At 40.2% G+C, this 17,791-nt stretch overlaps 1 protein-coding gene across 1 annotated transcript in view; it reads right to left on the bottom strand.

Moving 5' to 3' along the window:
• adgra3 (adhesion G protein-coupled receptor A3) overlaps positions 1–6,642 on the bottom strand; it is a 185,166-nt gene extending 178,524 nt beyond the window's left edge. The window contains exon 1 of the mRNA XM_080189551.1: positions 5,852–6,642. Coding sequence (XP_080045677.1) covers positions 5,852–6,114 — 263 coding nt within the window. The 5' untranslated portion in view covers positions 6,115–6,642. The remainder of the gene's footprint in view (positions 1–5,851) is intronic.
• Between the last annotated feature and the right edge of the window lie 11,149 nt (positions 6,643–17,791).

The following is a 17,791-nucleotide window of genomic DNA, read 5'->3' as shown; positions in this document are numbered from 1 at the left end:
GAGGCTGAAATGGGATGTGGATAAGTTAAGCGAGTGGCAAAACTAGCAAATGCATTATGAAGCACGCAAATGTGAAATTGCCCATTTTGGCAGGAAGAATAAAAAAAGCATATTACCTAAATGGTGAGAGATTGAAAAATTCTGAGGCAAAGAGGAATTTGGATGTCCTAATGCATGAATCACCAAAGGCATACCATGCATGTATGGTGAGTACAATGTTATTTATTGTGTGGGAAATTGATTACAAACAATAGGGAGGTTATGCTTCATTTGTACAGGGCATTGGTGAGACCACATCTGGAGTACTGTGTACAGTATTGGTCAGTTTATTAAAGGAAAGATAAACATGTTGGTAGTTCAGGAGAAGATTTACTGAACTAAGTACCCGGAATAGGCCAATTGTCTTATGAGGAAAGATTAGGTTTGTATCCACTGAAGTTTAGAAGGGCAAGAGACAACTTGATCGAAACCTTTAAAAGATTGAGGTGTATTGATAGAGAGGATGTGGAAAAGATGCTTCCTCTTGGAGAATTGAGAACTAGGGGGTCACAGTTTAAAAATAAGGGGTTGCTCATTTAATACATAGATGAGGACAAATCACTTCACTCAGAGGGCTGTCAGTCACTGGAACTAATACCCTGAAGGCAGTGGAAACAGAGACTTTAAATATTTTTAAGGCTGAACTCAATAGATTCTTGATTAATGAGGGTGTAAGGTTATTGGGATAGGAAAGTATGTGGGGTTGACGTTACAATCAGGTCAGCCATGATCTTATAGTGTGGGAGATCAGGCTTGAGGTACTGAGTGGCCTACTCCTAATTCATATGATGTTTGTATCTTTTTTTTTACAAATAAGGGGACCAAATACGTACATAGTACTCCAGATTTGGTCTCACCAAGGCCCTGCATTGCTACAGCAAAATTGCCTATTTTTATATTCCTTTCCCCTTGCAGTAAATGCAAACATTTGTATTCCTAATGACTTGCTGTACCTACAAACTAATTCACTTTTGGTGATTTGTGTACCAGAACACCCAGATCCCTCTGTCCCACCAGATTCTGCAATCTTTTTCCATTTATACAATATGCTGGTTTTCTAACTTTATTGCCAAAGTGGACAAGTTCACATTTTCCTTCATCCTACTCCATCTGCCAAAATCTCTGCCCAGTGACTTATCTATTATCCATTTGTTGACTCTTCACCTCCTCTTGACAACTTACTTTCACAACTACCCTCACGGTCATCAGCAAATTTAGCTACCATACATTCCGTCCCTCAAGTCATTTATATAGATCGTACATAATTGATACTCCAGCACTCCTGTTACAGCTCGAGAACCTGAAAATGATCCACTTATTCCTACTCTGCTTCCTGTTAGCTAACCAATTATTTATCGATGTTACCCCTTTGTTGGAGACAATGGCTATAGAACTGGAGAATACTGTATTGTGAACTAATTGAAGGTTATGAAGGGTTGAGATCAGCAAGGCAAGCATTAAGAGATGTGAATATTCTAAACTCTGTAAGAGAAAATATTATAGCCCTACAGAGCATACAGCTAACAGGAGATTTAAACAAAGATTTTTCATCGGATCAGAAAAAAATCCTACATTCTCAAGAGTTATTGATAAGATGTCAACAATTTAAAACTCACAAAAGGTCAGTAGAGAATATTTTACATAGCTTTGTTAGAGACAGAAAATTTTGCCACCGGGAGCTTAGGTAAAGAGCACTGCATCTTTTAACTGAAAAAACAGAAAATCTTCCCAGCACAAAGATAGAAGGCTGTGAAATGCACTCTGTCTTGGTCTAACAACACAGACGTAACAGGGAAGAATAGTTTTCTTTTGCATTTAAGCTTGTTTGGGCGATGTAAGGGATAGAACCAGTGGCTAAATGAAGTACTGAGAGAACTGTACTAAAGAGCAGCAGACTCCACCAGGCTGGCTTGATTTAAAACACAAAACTGAACAGTTATGTTCCAGAAATTAAGTTTTGAGGTTTTAATCAATGGCATGCTCTATAAGTGATACAGCATTGCGATCCTCAAATCTAGAAGTCAAATGCATGTTCCACTGATCCATTTCTGAGGGTGTTAAGTGATTTTTTTTGTTTGATAGGGTTATAGTTTAAAGTGAGAAACTCCAAAAAAAGTGCACAATAGAACTTTCCCCTCCAGTAATCCCTTTAACTGAATCTGGACTTGGTAATATGATATTTCAGTCAGACTTGCCTAATATTTCTATCACTTGATTATTTTTCTTCTCTACAACTTCTGTACCTAACTTTGTGATTGAAATACAGCTATCAGCCTTTCAAATCATGAACTCTCCAACTGTTTCCAAATGAATAAAATGTTTGACTCTTATTCTTTTTTCCCTGTAAACACGACTTTGGCATAACTGAACACACTTTCAAATAGTTTTGATTAAGCTTTGTATGGCATAAATCATTGCCTTGTATTTGTAAATATATGCACATAGAAATATACACATCCCAACATTTGATTCAACTAAACAATATTGCCACACTACATTAGCCTTTCAATACAAAGTCAAACTCACTTACAACCCACTCTTTATCCAGCTCCACCACATCTGCTGAAGCCTGAAGTCCTTTCAATAGCACTGTTATCTACAGATCTTGCTTTCCCACACTTGTGTATCATCTGCTAACAATATCCTCAGAACAGTCATTAATAACTTAGAATGGCAACCACAGTACTGTGAGATTCCACTTGCCACCAATGAACTGGAACAAGTTCCATTGACTAATATCACAGCCTGCTATTATCTAACCAGATTGTAACATTTTCCTTCGCTTTAAACTGGTTATGAAGGGCAATGTCAAATTTGTTTGAAAACACGCAAGAGTCAACTACATTACATTTTCTGTTACTCTCTGAAAACGTACATTTTCATGCAAGTATTTGTTCTACAAATGAACCTTTTGAACTAACTTGTATCTGAACTGACCCAAAGACCCTGTGAGTTGAAACAGCAATTCAGATGTTAAATCTAACTAAACTAGAAAAAAATGGTAGTTCACATAGCTGATAAAACAGAAATTAAACATCAGATTAATCATTTGATAAATATGATTCACAAAAAATTCCAATTGTATTAACATTTTTCAAAAGTTTGAAATATTAAAATTATTTCAAACACAGAATAAAATAATTTTCCTAGTCAAGTAAAATGGATTAGTTAACCTGCTGGTGAAAAAGCTAAAGAAACCTAAAGAAGCCAGATCCTTTTAAGGTAAACGCAAGTCTCATGTATAAATGCATGTATACTTTAACGATTTCTTCTCATGATCTTTTAATCACAAACGCTCTTCTGGGCAGCAAAATTATTCAATTATTCCAAAATGATCCTCTATTATTTGCTTACAGCTGCACTACCCTAAACAGTTGTTTCTTTTCTATGGGGGCACTGTTACTACCAAATTTAGAAACTAATTGATAACCAGTCCCTAACAGTTGCAGATAAAGATACACAAACAATTCAATTCATTTCATACATTTACATAATCTGATACCTAGTGAGTGCATAGTGGGGATTGTAATGACCAGTGGGAGAGAGTGTTGACACTTCACCACTCCAGCCTTACATCTTGCTCCACCATGGTGCCTGATCTGACAGAGCCAACTTCCTCATCAGCCTGTTACTCATTTCCAGAGTGCAGGTAACATATTACTTTTCCAGGTCCTCACAGTTCTTAAATCAAAGAATTCCAGCATAAATGCTGCACCCACAGTTCAACTGCGCTCATATCAGAGAAAAGTAAAATGCTCAAATCCCAATACTACAGCAACATAGATTTTTGAAAGTTCTAACTAGAACATCTTTGAACATTTGCTTGCCCACAACTGCTGGTAACATACCATCCATTCAACATATTTACTGACTTAAAAAAAAGAGTGACTGGACTGAGCACTGAGAAAATAACATTTGGATCACATCTTCAAATCAGAATAGTTCAAATAACATTTTTTGAAGCTATGAAATCCTCATTCACACCTTGCTGGACTGACTATGAAGGTACTAAAGCCTATGGAACCTCTGCTCATGCCATTCTTCATCCACTCATTGGCTGCACGCAGGAAATGTTCTTTCCCTCGAGCAGTTCAGACACAATGTAACGCAGAAAGAAAACATTCATTATTTACTAAATTTTACTGAACTATTCACGAAAACATTAATTATAATTAATATAGTTTTGTGATGAAGAGTATATTTTCAGATTCTAGGCATTTGTATTTTTCTTGTTAGATTCCAGTGTCTGGGTGTCAACATCAAAAAATTAGACTGCTAGAAGAAATGATCTTTGATGTTCCAAATGGTTTGTACTAGATCTTGACTTGTTTGTTTACATTTATAAGACTGGCATTATATTCCATTGGGACATTTAATAACCACACATAGTTCCCATGGTCCAAACAATTTCTGTCTAACAGGCACATCAGTCCTACATGTAGTTTATACTAGTTGCGATTGTTATTTCAGCTGCTTAAGTAAGTTTCAATGCAGATTTTTCTAATTACCAACTAACAGTTTGCTGTGTTGTTTTTATATATGAAAAACATTCCCAAACTTTTCTTCACCATATTAGTGCATCACATTGATTGCTGTGTCTGAAGAGCAAGAATTCATCAAGCTGCTATAGTACAGTTGTACAGAATCAAACTCATAGCTAAACCACATGAAAAACTTCATTCATCATGAAGAGTCTTACTGTCACATGTAAAAACTTCTACACACGCGTGCATATTCAGTATGTAGGGCACTGGTATGAAGCTAACATTGCCTTGCATCAATGTCAAATTTTGCAGTGAGAATTAGGTGTCAAAATCAAATATGACTCCAATACAAAATGGTCCAATACAGGATTCACTCATGCTATTACTGCAGCATCAGTGCAAAGCCAAGAAGCTTCACACCAACAATGCCATTATTGTCCACTGATGGTGCACAGAGGTTCCAACACATGGTCCAATGTCTATAAACAAAAGTCTATAGCAACATTTCTCGTAATGGCTAATTGTAAGAAAGTGTTATACAAGTTAGTGCTTTTATTGTGCAGATTATGACCCTGAGTTATGAAAATATGAATTCAATTATTAGGAACTCAAAATTGTAGGAATATTTCAAATTACATGCATATTGTCTAGAATATGCAGAGTCATTTTAATGAAAGTATCTTTTTAAGCAACATTTTGGTGGATATTTTAGTAAACTTTACCCCAGTTTTCTTAGATTACTAAACTATGTAACTATTGTGGTTGGGTAATGTCAGTGCAACCAGCACTCTCCGCCACTACCCCACCAAAAACATCTTTTAATACGAATCTGGTAAATTAAAATAGTAACTAACAATATGGGATTGCAGGGAATATACAATTATGAGCCGAAAACATGTATGGATTCCTAAAGCACTTCTGTACAAGAAAATTGTTAGATATGGTTATATAATTTTACAAATTGATCCATTCTCGCCTCTCTCACGTCTTCATTTTGATCAAGTGAAGCAAGGAAAGGGCAGAGGAGTGCGATTAAACTAAGAGCAATTTACAGCATAATGGGCTGAATGGCCTCCTGTTTTGTATCCTTTTAAATCGAAGATGGATTTTGCGAAGATTGGAGCATCTGCAGAACTCTATAATAACTGGAAAATAGGGTCATTGTCCCTTGACTAAATAAACATTTGTTCTTGGACCATCAGATGGGCTTCAGTAACTGATCAGAAACGTATTTTAAAGTGGCCACAATATGCTGACAGAACCTCGCCACAAATTCAAAGGTTGGAGATACAAAGCAGCCGCTGCCCCCCATTTCTCTGAATACTTACAAAGTAACAGTCCTGTTGGGGAGGGTGTCCAGTGGAAAAAGTTCAGTCAGCTCCAGATTGGTGCACACCACTTTCTTGTCGGCTGTCCCGGGGACTGGGGTGGCCGCCGGGGAGGAGGAGGAAGGAGAGGAGACTTTCCCAGCGCTTTTCGGACGCTCGTCCAAGCGCTTGCAGCCACTTGGAAGCGAAACACAGCCACCCAGCAGCAACAGTAAAAGCACCCCTGACAGCTCCGCACACACGCCGCCGATAGGGAGTTTCATTTTTTCTGAGAAATGCAAAGTTACAAACTCCAGCCCCGTGGTAAATCTCAGCAAACAAAAAGGAGGGGGAGGAGAAGACAGAGAGAGAGAGGCTGAGACAAACTTTCCTGCGGTCTGTGTGTTTCTTTCTCTCTTAAAAACCAATGGAGAGGCCGTCCGAGGAGGCCTGCAGTGCACAGAAATTCTCCATTCAAAGCCCGGAATGGGGAAAGACAATGCCCGGCTTCACAGGCTGCCCCACACCGTCTATCAAACTTGCAGAGGGTCGCTGGCTCCTTCCGTCTGCTCCATGTTTCCTTTTCTCCCGGAATCAGTGCCACATTTCTTTGTGTCGCTCGAGTTGGGCAACAGCTTCTTCACCGGCGACATCCAGGAGAGGAACCCCGAGAGAGAGGCGCGGGGGGGGGGTGAAGGAAGTGGGGAGGAGTGTGGCCGCCCCAGCACCACAGAGAGAGACTGTGAGACAGACAGACAGCAGCACAAACCCTGCACACACAAAGAAATACAGTCTTCCCACACTGAGCTACAGACGGCCCTCCCCCTCTCCCAAACCTCCCGGGAGACACACAGCTCCAGCCGGAATCCCCAATAACTTCCCCCTCCCCCCTCCGCCCCTTAAAGCAAATGCAGTTTTTGGAAAGAGTCAGAAACGTGCGCTACAAACTTGGCCGGAAAACTGGCGATAAGGAAGGTTTTGCAGTTGGTTTGTTTTCTCTCTCTCTGTCTCCTCCAGGCCTCCCCGGGCCTGGCCAGCAGCTCGTGGGGGGATTTTTAATGCTCCCGCTGCCTTTTGTTGTGCAGCGATCCTCAGTGAAGACGCTGCTTCCGAGCTGCTGCCTCCATGTTGAGCTGTGGCCCAGCCCTCCTCACTCACAGGTACAATGTCAGCACGCCACTCCGGCAAGGGGTTTTCCACACCTGTAGGGCAATGAGAGAGAGCAACGTGCCGCCAAAGTTTCACTGCCAGTCATCTGCTTGCGCTTTCATCTGTGAACTACCCCGAGCCAAGCGCTCTTTTCACATTGACTCCCAACCATTGAGAGGTCCCCCGCAGGTTAACCGCAGGTCTCCAGCTCACAACACACCCAAGTTCCTGCTTTCAGCGTTTTAAAAGTTTAAATGGAGTGTGAATCATGCTGCACACTCCCAACATTGCAACCACGACCACACTTCAAAATTACTTATGTAAAAGCAAAGTAACTGCGGACACTGGAATCTGAAACAAAAATAGAAAATGCTAGAAAAACTCAGCAGGTCTGACAGCATCTGTGGGGAGAGAATAGAGCTAACGTTTTTGAGTCTAAATGACGCTGAGAGCGAAGAGAATCAGCAGAGATTTATACTATGAGGGTGGGTTGGGGAGTGGACTGGGACAAAGGGAATGTTAATGAGGATACAGAAGTCTGAGAAGATGCTAAAAGTGCCCATTAAGTGATCAGAATGCATGAATGACAGAAGTGCAGATTGTTAAAGGACTGCCTGAGGAATGGGGCAGTTGCCCTGAACTTGTCTTACCGTCTAATCATCATTGGCTTAAAAGCTTTGTCATGTAGCTGAGTGTGTTGCCCACATTTTATATACATAAAACAGAGTCATCAGAGCAGCGAGGACTTCCCCTCAAAACTGCACAGATTTGTGACCATGCAGCAGTCCAGAACATAATATGCAGAGGACAGACAGATCACGCACAAGAAACAGTCTCTTGAAGATGTGCATATGTGAAGCCAACAAGCAACCTTAAGAGTTATGCATTGAAAAGGGAAATTAGAAGGAATATTGAGCAGTATCCCTGGAAACTTTGCATTTGATCAGCAGGCTGGTGCCTCTGTTATGCAAGAGATGATATGGAGATGCCAGCGTTGGACTGGGGTAAACACAGTAAGAAGTCTCACAACACCAGGTTAAAGTCCAACAGGTTTATTTGGTAGCAAAAGCCACTAACTTTCGGAGCGCTACTCCTTCATCAGGTAAGTGGGAGTTCTGTTCACAAACTTGGCATATAAAGACACAAACTCAATTTGCAAAATAATGGTTGGAATGCGAGTCTTTACAGGTAATCAAGTCAAATTCTGCACACATGAAGACAACTTCAACCGAGATCTTGGGTTCATGTCACACTATCTGTAATCCCATGACTTGCCTAGGCTTGCAAAATCTCTGTAACATTCCTGTCTGGAGACAATACACATCTCTTTAACCTGTGCTTAACGTTCTCTCCACTCTCATTGTCTGTACATTTAAGATAATGATTTTCCGTAAAGACTCACATTCCACACATTATTTTGTACATTGAGTTTGTGTCTTTATTTGCCCTGTTTCTGAACAGAGCTCCCACTTAACTAACAAAAGAGCAGCGCTCCGAAAGCTAGTGGCTTTTGCTACCAAATAAACCTGTTAGACTTTAACCTGGTGTTGTGAAACTTCTTACTGTGTCCAAGAGGTGTCCATGGAGTTAGCCAGAAGCAAAAGTGGCTTTGGTGATTCTGGCAGCTCCTTTATTGAATTGCACCTCCCCACATTAGATGGTTCCCCACACGATAGTTACCTCCACCCTTGGAGGTGGGGCAGAGGTAATATATTTGTATCTGCTTGTTTGTAAATTATATATTTCAAAAACTAATAGAGGTTTCAACAAAACTTGGTGCACAGATAGTGTTTGGCCCAAGGAAGCGCGAATTAGTTTTGGCAAGGTTGAGGATCCAAATCAGAATCCTGGAATTTTGTAAAGGATCGTTTAACATTGGGAAATAGTGAGAATTGACATTTTTTTAAGGAATGTTGTGTATTGTTTTATTTATAATTGTGCTGCTTGCTTTAGAACATTGTGAATTGTCTCGGCTACTATGGTGCAATTTGTCACAACTATCAAAAAGTGAGCAAAGTTTACAAAGCAAGCTGTTGAATGTACATTGAAACCTCTCGCGCAAGATGGAAGTTCTTAATAAAAAGGATGTATTGCTTGTCAGTGTCAGAGTTCAGGACATCTCCTCTAGCCTGGTGAGTTACTTGGTTTGGGAGGGGAAAGAGCCACTTGTCATGGTGCATGTAAGTATCAACAACCTAGGTAAAACTAAGAAAAAGGTTCTGCCGAGAAAGTATGAGTAGCTAGAGGCTAAACTAAAAAATAGAACTACAAATAAATCTTCCATTATGGGGAAAGGCTTCTGTCATAACTGACGTATATCAGGACCATAACGAAGTCATGATACCCAGGTGGGAGGTTTAAACTTTCAATTGTCAGTTTTATCCTGCCCTGATTGCTACGTGTTTCCAACAACATTGGGATCAGATGACCAGAACCACATAGACTAAGGCTGTTTGTCCCATATTTACTTCAGTTTTTACGCAGATTTACTTAGAGCTTTTTATAGCAGGTATAAAGCCAACATAAATTTTAGTAAATCAGGTGGAGCGTGGAATCACAATGACAATTACAACAACGTTTAGCATCTCCTCCTGGCAATATTTACCTCTCTGCCAATGCTCATTAACCCTCATTGCAATGTTCCCCCCTACCCCCAGCATATTGCTCAATTCCTTCCCCCATTTCCCTCTTCTGACTTATCTTCTGGGACTCCTGTCTGGCCATTGTTGGAAGAGTCAGAATTGTTGGGAAGTGAAGGAGTGTGTGCTGAGCATTTTCATGAGGGGAGATGGTGGAGATGAATGTTGTGGGGGGTGTAAGGTTGGGTACAAGACAATGTCTTCCAACAAGGCAGTTTGGGTGGAACAGGAAAATGTAATGGTAATAATCCAATAGCAGTAAAAAGATAAAACTGAAGCCATTTTATCTGAAGGTATAGATCATTGCAATAAGATAGATGAACAAGTGACACAAATAAATATAAGTGGTTTAGATCTAATTGCTATTACAGAAACATGGTTACAAGGTGACTAAGGTTGGGAAGTAAATATCCCAGGAAACACAACATTTCAAAAAGACCAGCAAAATGGAAAAGGAGGGGGTGTAATCACATTGCTGAGAAAGAATCTAGCCTCGAAAAAACAGGAAGTAGAATTCATATGGGTAGATATTAAGAATGACAAGGGTCAGTAAAAGCTGGTAGGTGTAGTTTATAGGCTCCCAAACGTTTGTTATACTGTTGCACAGAGCATTAATAAGAAATTAATGAAACTTGTACAAAATTAATGTTGTGGGTGTCTTTAATCTTCGTATAGAATGGACCAATCAAATTGGCAAAAATGATCTGGAAGTTGAATTTTCTGAAGCTATACATTGTGGGACCAACTATGGAGTAAAGCTATTTAGATTTAATGTACAACGAGGCAGGGTTAATTGATAATGTCACATTAAAAGATCAAATAATGATCATAGTATAGTTGAATTCCATTTTAAATTTGAAAATGATATTTTCCAATCACAACCAATAATCTTAAAGCCAAATTATGAGGGGAGATCTGACTAAGTTTGAATGTGTAAATGGACTAGAACGTATGGTTGTAAATAGTGGGAGACACTTAATAAGAACTTAAAACTCTTAAAAACATCAGTGAGAAAGGTCAATCCATGGATTACGAAGGAGGTTTGGGGGTAGCATTAGATTAAAAGAAAAGGTTTATAATAGTGCAAAGCATAGAAAGAAGTCTGAGGATTGGGAGTGTTTTGGAAGCAGGCATAGAGCCATCAAAACATTTATAAAAGAAACAAAGAACATTATGAGAATAAATTAGTCAGAATATAAAAACATTGGAGGAGCTTTTACAATTATATAAACAGGAATAGAGAACATTGGTAAAATAAACATTGCTACCTTAGAAGCAGGGAGAGACAGGAGAAATTATTGAGAGGAATGGAGAAACGGCCAAAATATTGAACAAATATTTTGTATCCATTTTCATAGTAGAAGTCACAACTTCTAGAAGAAAAAAGGGTAATCTCAGTTAATAGGTTAAAAGAAATTAAGGTAATTAATATCAACAGAGAGAAAGTACTGAAGAAACTCATAGGACTAAAATCTGACAAAACCCCAGGATCTGATGGCCTACATCCTAGGATTCTAAGAGATAGTTGCAGAGATATTCAAGAGCTGGCTGTAATTTTCTAACATTCCCTAGACTTTGCAATGGTGCTGGCAGATTGGAAGTTAACAAAAGTAACATTGCTTTTCAAGAATGGTGAATGAGAGAAGACAGGAGCAACAGTACATTTTACCTGTTATCAGTCATCAGGAAAGTACAGGAATCTATAATCAAGGAATAATCTATAAACAATGGATATTGAAAAGCATAGTATAATTAGAACAAGTTAACATAGTTTTACAAAAGGGAAAACATATCTAACAAATCCATTAGTTTTTTTGAGGATGTAATTTTTAGAGTATATAAAAGGGGATGTAGTATACTTGGATTCCAAAAACTATTCAATAAGGTGCGACACAAAAGGGTAACACACAAGATAACGTCTCGTGGCTAAATGGAACATTTTCAAGTTAGCAGACTCGATTAATGGAATGCCACAGTGATTTACTTTGGTGCCTCAGCTAATTACAATCTATATTATAATCCCAAAGGCAATGACAAAATAATGCTTGAGATTTGTTAATGATGCAAAGTTAGCTGAAAATGCAAACAGCCACGGGGACACAAAGAGGCCATAAATATATACAGGTTAAGTGTGTGGGTAAGAAGAGTTTTTTTCCTCATTCAAGATATTTGGGTATTGCTAGTTAGGCCAGCATTCATTGCTCACCCATAATTGTCTTGAGAAAGTGGTGATGAGCTCCCTTCTTGAACCGCTGCAGTTTCATTCAAAATGCTGTTGGGGAGGGAGTTCCAGGGTTTCGACCCAGCAACAGTGAAGTAATAGCAATAAATTTTCAAGTCAGAATGGTGAGTGGCTTAGAGGGAACTTCCAGGTGGTGATGTTCCCAGGTATCTGCTGCTTTTTTTCTTCCAGATGGCAATGATTGTGGTTTTGGAAGGTGCGAAGGAGGTGGCAGATTGAGTATAATGTGGAGAAGTGAAGTTACTTACTTTGATCGTTAGAATAGAAAAGCAGAACATTTTTTAACAGTTGTGAAACTTGTACATGTTGATATTCAGAAAACCTTGTAGTGAACTACCTGAATTGAATATCCTGAGGCTTTTGTTCAATATTGTAGAAATGGCTGTAAATGTTTTTTCCAGGTCTGCCCCATACCTAGCCTAACTATCATAATTTGACATGTTGCAACAGATAGGAAACCACAGGTGTAAGACATTATCCCTATTAATCTAATTTCTTCAACTTTCCTTCTGACATAATATCCGCATGACTCTTGATCAAGTATGAGATTTTGATGCTGGGACCCCATTAAGCCATCATTTTAAAACATGGCCATTTCAACCAGTCAGAGAAAATGTTTAAAGCAAAATATAATCACAGAATTAAAACTGGATGTTTTGTCTAGTAATTGCACAGAACTTAATCTCTCTTGCAAAAACCACCTGCTGAAGTAAAAAATAAATGGGACAGATAAATGTTATGGATTTTTAAAAATCATTTTATGGGATTTGGGCGTCTCTGGCTAGGCCAGGATTTATTGCCCATCCCTAGATGCCCCTCAGAAGATGGTGGTAAGCTGCTTTCTTGAATCTCTGTAGATCCTGAGGTGTAGATACACCAACAGCGCCTTTAGTGAAGCAAGTCCAGTATATTGACTCAGTGACAGTGAAGGAATGGTGATATATTTCCAAGTCAGGATGGTGAGTGACTTGGAGGGGAACTTCCAGTTGGTGGTATTCCAAGGCGTATGCTGCTCTTGTCCTTCTAGATGGTAGTGGTTGTGGGTTTGGAAGGTGCTGTCTAATTAACCTTAAAATCATAGAATCCCTACAGTGCATGAGGAAACCTCTTGGCCCATCAAATGAGTGAACCTTAGTGAGTTCATGCAGTGTATCTTGTAGATAGTACACAGAGCTGCCACTGTTGGAAGTGGAGGGATTGAATGTTTATGGAAGGGGAGCAATCAAGCAAGCTGCTTTGTCCTGGATGATGTTGAGCGTATTGAGTGTTGTTGAAACTTTAGTCATCTAGCCATGTGGAGAGTATTCCATTGTACTCCTGACTGTGCCCTGTAGATGTTGGACAGACTTTGGGGGAAGCAGGAGGTGAGTTACTCATTGCAGGGCGCCTAGCCCATGACCTACTCCCGCAGTCACAATATTTGTATAGCAAGTCCAGTTGAGTTCCTGGTCAATATCAACTCCCATGATATTGAAAGTGGGGGATTCAGCAATGGTAATGCCATTAAATGTCAAGGAGCAATTGTTAGATCCTTTCTTGTTGGAGATGGTCATCACCTGATACTTGTGTAGCACAAATGTTACTTGCCACTTGTCAGCCAAAGCCTGGATATTATCCAGGTCTTGCTACATTCAGACGTGAACTACTTCAGAATCTGAGGAGTCGCAAATGGTACCGAACATTGTGCAATTGACAGTGAACTTCATCACTTCTGACCTTACGATGGAGGAAGGTCATTAATGAAACAGCTGAAGATGGTTGTATCTCAGATACTAGTTTGAGGAACTGCTGCAGTGATGTCCTGGAGCTGAGATGATTGACCTCCAACCACCACAACCATCTTCCTTTGTGTCAGGTATGACTCCAACCAGTGGAGAACTTTCTCTCGATTCCTATTGACTCCAGTTTTGCTAGGGCTCCTGGATGCCATACTTGGTCAAATGCTGCCTTGAACCAAAGGTAGTCACCCTCACCTCAACCATTCATCTCTTTGGTCTATATTTGAACCAAGGCTGTAATGAGATCAGGAACTGAGTGACCCTGGCGGAACCCAAACTGAACATCTGTGAGCAAGGTATTGCTGAGTAAATGTTGACCTGGTAGCACTTACTGTTAAGGAAATCAGGACGTATATCCTAGCTAGTTGATCGACTTAGGCATTCCCTCAGGATCAAGCATGATTTGATCCAGTTCATTCGATGATTAGTTAATGGACAGGAAGCAAAGAGTAGGAATAAATGGGACATTTTCAAGTTAACAGACTCGACTAATGGAATGCCACAAAGATTTACTTTTGTACCTCAGCTAATTACAATCTATATTAGAATCCCAAAGGCAATAACAAAGTAATGCTTGAAATTTGTTAATGATGCAAAGTTAGCTGAAAATGCAAACAGTCAAGAGGACACAAAGAGGCCATAAACATATACAGGTTAAGTGTGTGGGTAAGAAGGATTTTTTGCCTCATTCAAGGCATGTGGGTGTTGATAGTTAGACCAGCATTCATCGCTCATCCATAATTGTGTTGAGAAAGTGATGGTGAGCTGCCTTCCTGAACCGCTGCAGTCCCTGAGGTGCAGTTTCACCCACAATGCTGTTGGGGAGGGAGTTCCAGGATTTCGACCCAGTGACAGTGAAATAACAGAAATAAATTTTTTACTCACTAAGGTTCACTCATTCAATGGACCGAGTGATTTCCTTCTGCACCGTAGGGTACCTATGATTTTAAGGTTAATTAGACAGCACCTTCCAATCCCACGACAACCGCCATCTAGAAGGACAAGACTGCATATGCCTTGGAACACCACTACTGGAAGGTCCCCTCCAAGTCACTCACCATCCTGACTTGGAAATATATCACCAATCCTTCACTGTCACTTCAACATACTGGACTTCCTTCACTAAAGGCGCTGTTGGTGTATCTATACCTCAGGATCTACAGCAATTCTGAAATGGCTAATTGGTCTCTTCCAGATGTGGGCAGGTGTTGCTTAGATGGTCAGGTAGATGAGTTGTTTGGAGAACTTGGCACTCTCTCTAATGCCTTGACTTCACTTGAGTGTTCCCTGTGTTTGGTGCCTTCCTGAATCTTCTCCATTTAAGTTGTTCACAAGGCTGGAGCAGTGGGAATGTTTGACCATTTCTGGGATAATTTAAAGACCTCTTAAAGAGTTTCCATTATCTTCCTGGGAGTCTCTGGCCACAATAGATTTCTGAGTAGAGCAGTTGCTTTGGAAGTCTGGTGTCAGACATATGATTGATGGGTTAGTCCAGCAGAGCTAGTTTGGCATTATTAGAAACTCAATACAGGGCATGTCGGCATGGACAAGAATGTTGCTATTGGACTGTCTCTTCTGCCAGCCAGTTTAGAGGATCTTGCGAAGGCACCACAAGTAACTATATCCCCAGTGCTTTGAGATGCTGCTGTAGATTGTCCCAAGTTCCCAAAACATGTAGGAATATAGTAAATCATGGTCTTAATCTTGAGTTGAGATTCTGGTCCTCAAATATTCTTTTCCTCAATCAGCCTGATGGGCAGCACGGTGGCACAATAGTTAGCACTACTACCTCATCATGCCAGGGATCTCATTTCGATTCCCAGCTTGGGTCATTGTCTGTGCATGTCTGTGTGGATTTCCAATGGGGGCTCCAGTTTCCTCCCACACTTTGAAAAATGTGTTGGTTAGATGCATTGTCCATGCTAAATTTTCCCTCAGTGTACCCAAACAGGTGCCAGAGTGTGGTGACTCGGGGACTTTCACAGTAACTTCATTGCAGTGCTGATGTAAGCCTACTTGTGACACTAATAAATAAACTTAAAAAAAATTTTCAGCTGACATTTTGGAGCTGATGATAAAGTTTGTTGCCTATCTCTGCCTTTATTAAGAGTAAGCTCCCAAGATGTGGAAAATATTTTCCACTGTTGAGCTTAATTGATGGAGAGAGGTATTATACTGTGTGAGCTATTTGAAAGAGGACCTTAGTTTTCCAGTGTTTCCTGAAAGACCTATTTTCTCATATGATTTGGAAAAGGAACCATAAATGACCTCAGTTTCTGAGTGAGCAAACACAAAGATATCATCTGTATACTGGAGCTCAGTGACTGAAGTTAAAGGGATTTTGGTTTTGGATTGAAGGTGATGTAGAATCATAGAACTCCTATAGTGCAGAAGGAGGCCATTCGGTCCATCGAGCCTGCACCAACAACAATCCCACCCAGGTCCTATCCCCTTAACCTCACATATTACCCTAGACAATTGAGTGTGGCCAATCAGCCTGACCCACACATCTTTGGAACGTGGGAGGAAACCGGAGCATCTGGAGAACATCCATGTAGACACAGGGAGAATGTGCAAACTCCACACAGTCAGTGATCCAAAACTGGAATTGAACCTGGGCCCTAGGCCTTGTGAGGCTGCAGTGCTAACCACTATGCCACCGTATGTACTGTCTCCAGTTTGTTCTGTAAATTATCATTATGCCTATGGGTAACTTGCTGAAGGTGATGTGCTCTGTTGCATCAAAGGAGTACAAGAAGAGGGTTGGTGAGATGACGGAGCCTTGTTTGACCCCACTCTTCACTGAGATAAGGCCTGCAATCTTTCCATTGGTGAGGATCACAGTTTAGAGGTCATTATGGAGTAGGCGGAGGATGGCAACAAATGCCTGCTGGCAGCCAAATTTAAAGAGGATTTTAGAGAACCTTTCATGGCTGAGAGTTAAAGGCTTTTGTGAGGTTGAAAATGGCCATGTGTAGCAATTGGTGCTGTTCCTTGCATCTTTTTTTGGATTTGCTGTGCAGTGACTCATCTCAGTGTATGAAACTTTGAGGAGAGCAGTGTGATTTTAGGCAAGCGCATCTGTAATTAATGACGTCAATTGGAAGAACTTTGGCTCAGAATTATTAGAATAATTATGTGTAAAATGCAAAATAATCTAAAGGCTAAAACTAACTCAAAATGTTGTTTAGGAGTTCTGAATTTGAGGAGAGACTAATTAAAGAGTTATGGACACAATGCATAATACTTAATGCATTATATTATAAATATAAACATGCATAATGTATAACACATAATCATGTGAAAACATTTCAAAACACTTTACCCTACAATTTTCTTCTGGATAACAGTGATTGTTGTTTTGTAGATATGTTTATAGACATACCTCTCTCTTCCCCTCTCTGCTCCAGGAAAGGTTATACGTGGAAACTGAGAAATGGTAGTCAGAACTGCAATCTCTTCATTGTGACAGGAGGATAAGTCTATAACACAATGGAGCTATAATATCTGTGAATCTTATGCATTAGGAATGACTCACTCTTGTTAGTTTAAATACGTCACTTACTGTGGCTGCCACAGATGATTAAATACGCTTCAGGTATTCAGAAGGGTCACAAACTACCTCACTCCTTCAAGATTACCCTGACATCCATCACTGTCCTAAATCTTTTCCAACCTATTGTGTTGTTTTCTACCCAGAGCATGGTCAAATCACCTGTAGAACAAATGTTGAAAACTGAGCACTAAAGAAGAATGCATTCTCTCATCACAAATTGAAGTGTAACAACAAGCCCTGTGAGGTCTGCCTCATTTACTTTACCTGCTGCTTCAAGGACTGCTGCCTAGTTCTGACACTGCTAGCATGCTAGAACATGGCTCATACCAGCATTGAAAATGGACAAAGATCAGCAGTGTTACTGCTATTGTACTAGCATATGCATGCGTGGCCAGGACGAATAAATGGTGGCCAAAAAATGGCCACACAGCTGGATTTTACTTGGAAGCTGTTGTTTAGGAGGACCACATGAGGAGAGAAGTGCTCCATCCACTGCCTGCCAGGAGACCCTCCACCTAAACACTCAGAAAGGTTATCAATTCTAGGAATCACGCCACAGGAACCCTGATGCAGAACCATTAAATGATCGTTGACCTC

This window comes from Carcharhinus amblyrhynchos, chromosome 1 (genome assembly GCF_965287045.1).
Source record: "Carcharhinus amblyrhynchos chromosome 1, sCarAmb.v2.hapA, whole genome shotgun sequence".
In the NCBI taxonomy this organism is placed as follows: Eukaryota; Metazoa; Chordata; class Chondrichthyes; order Carcharhiniformes; family Carcharhinidae; genus Carcharhinus; species Carcharhinus amblyrhynchos.
The sequence above is the reverse complement of the archived record's forward strand: the minus strand, read 5'-3'. Positions and strand labels throughout refer to the sequence as shown.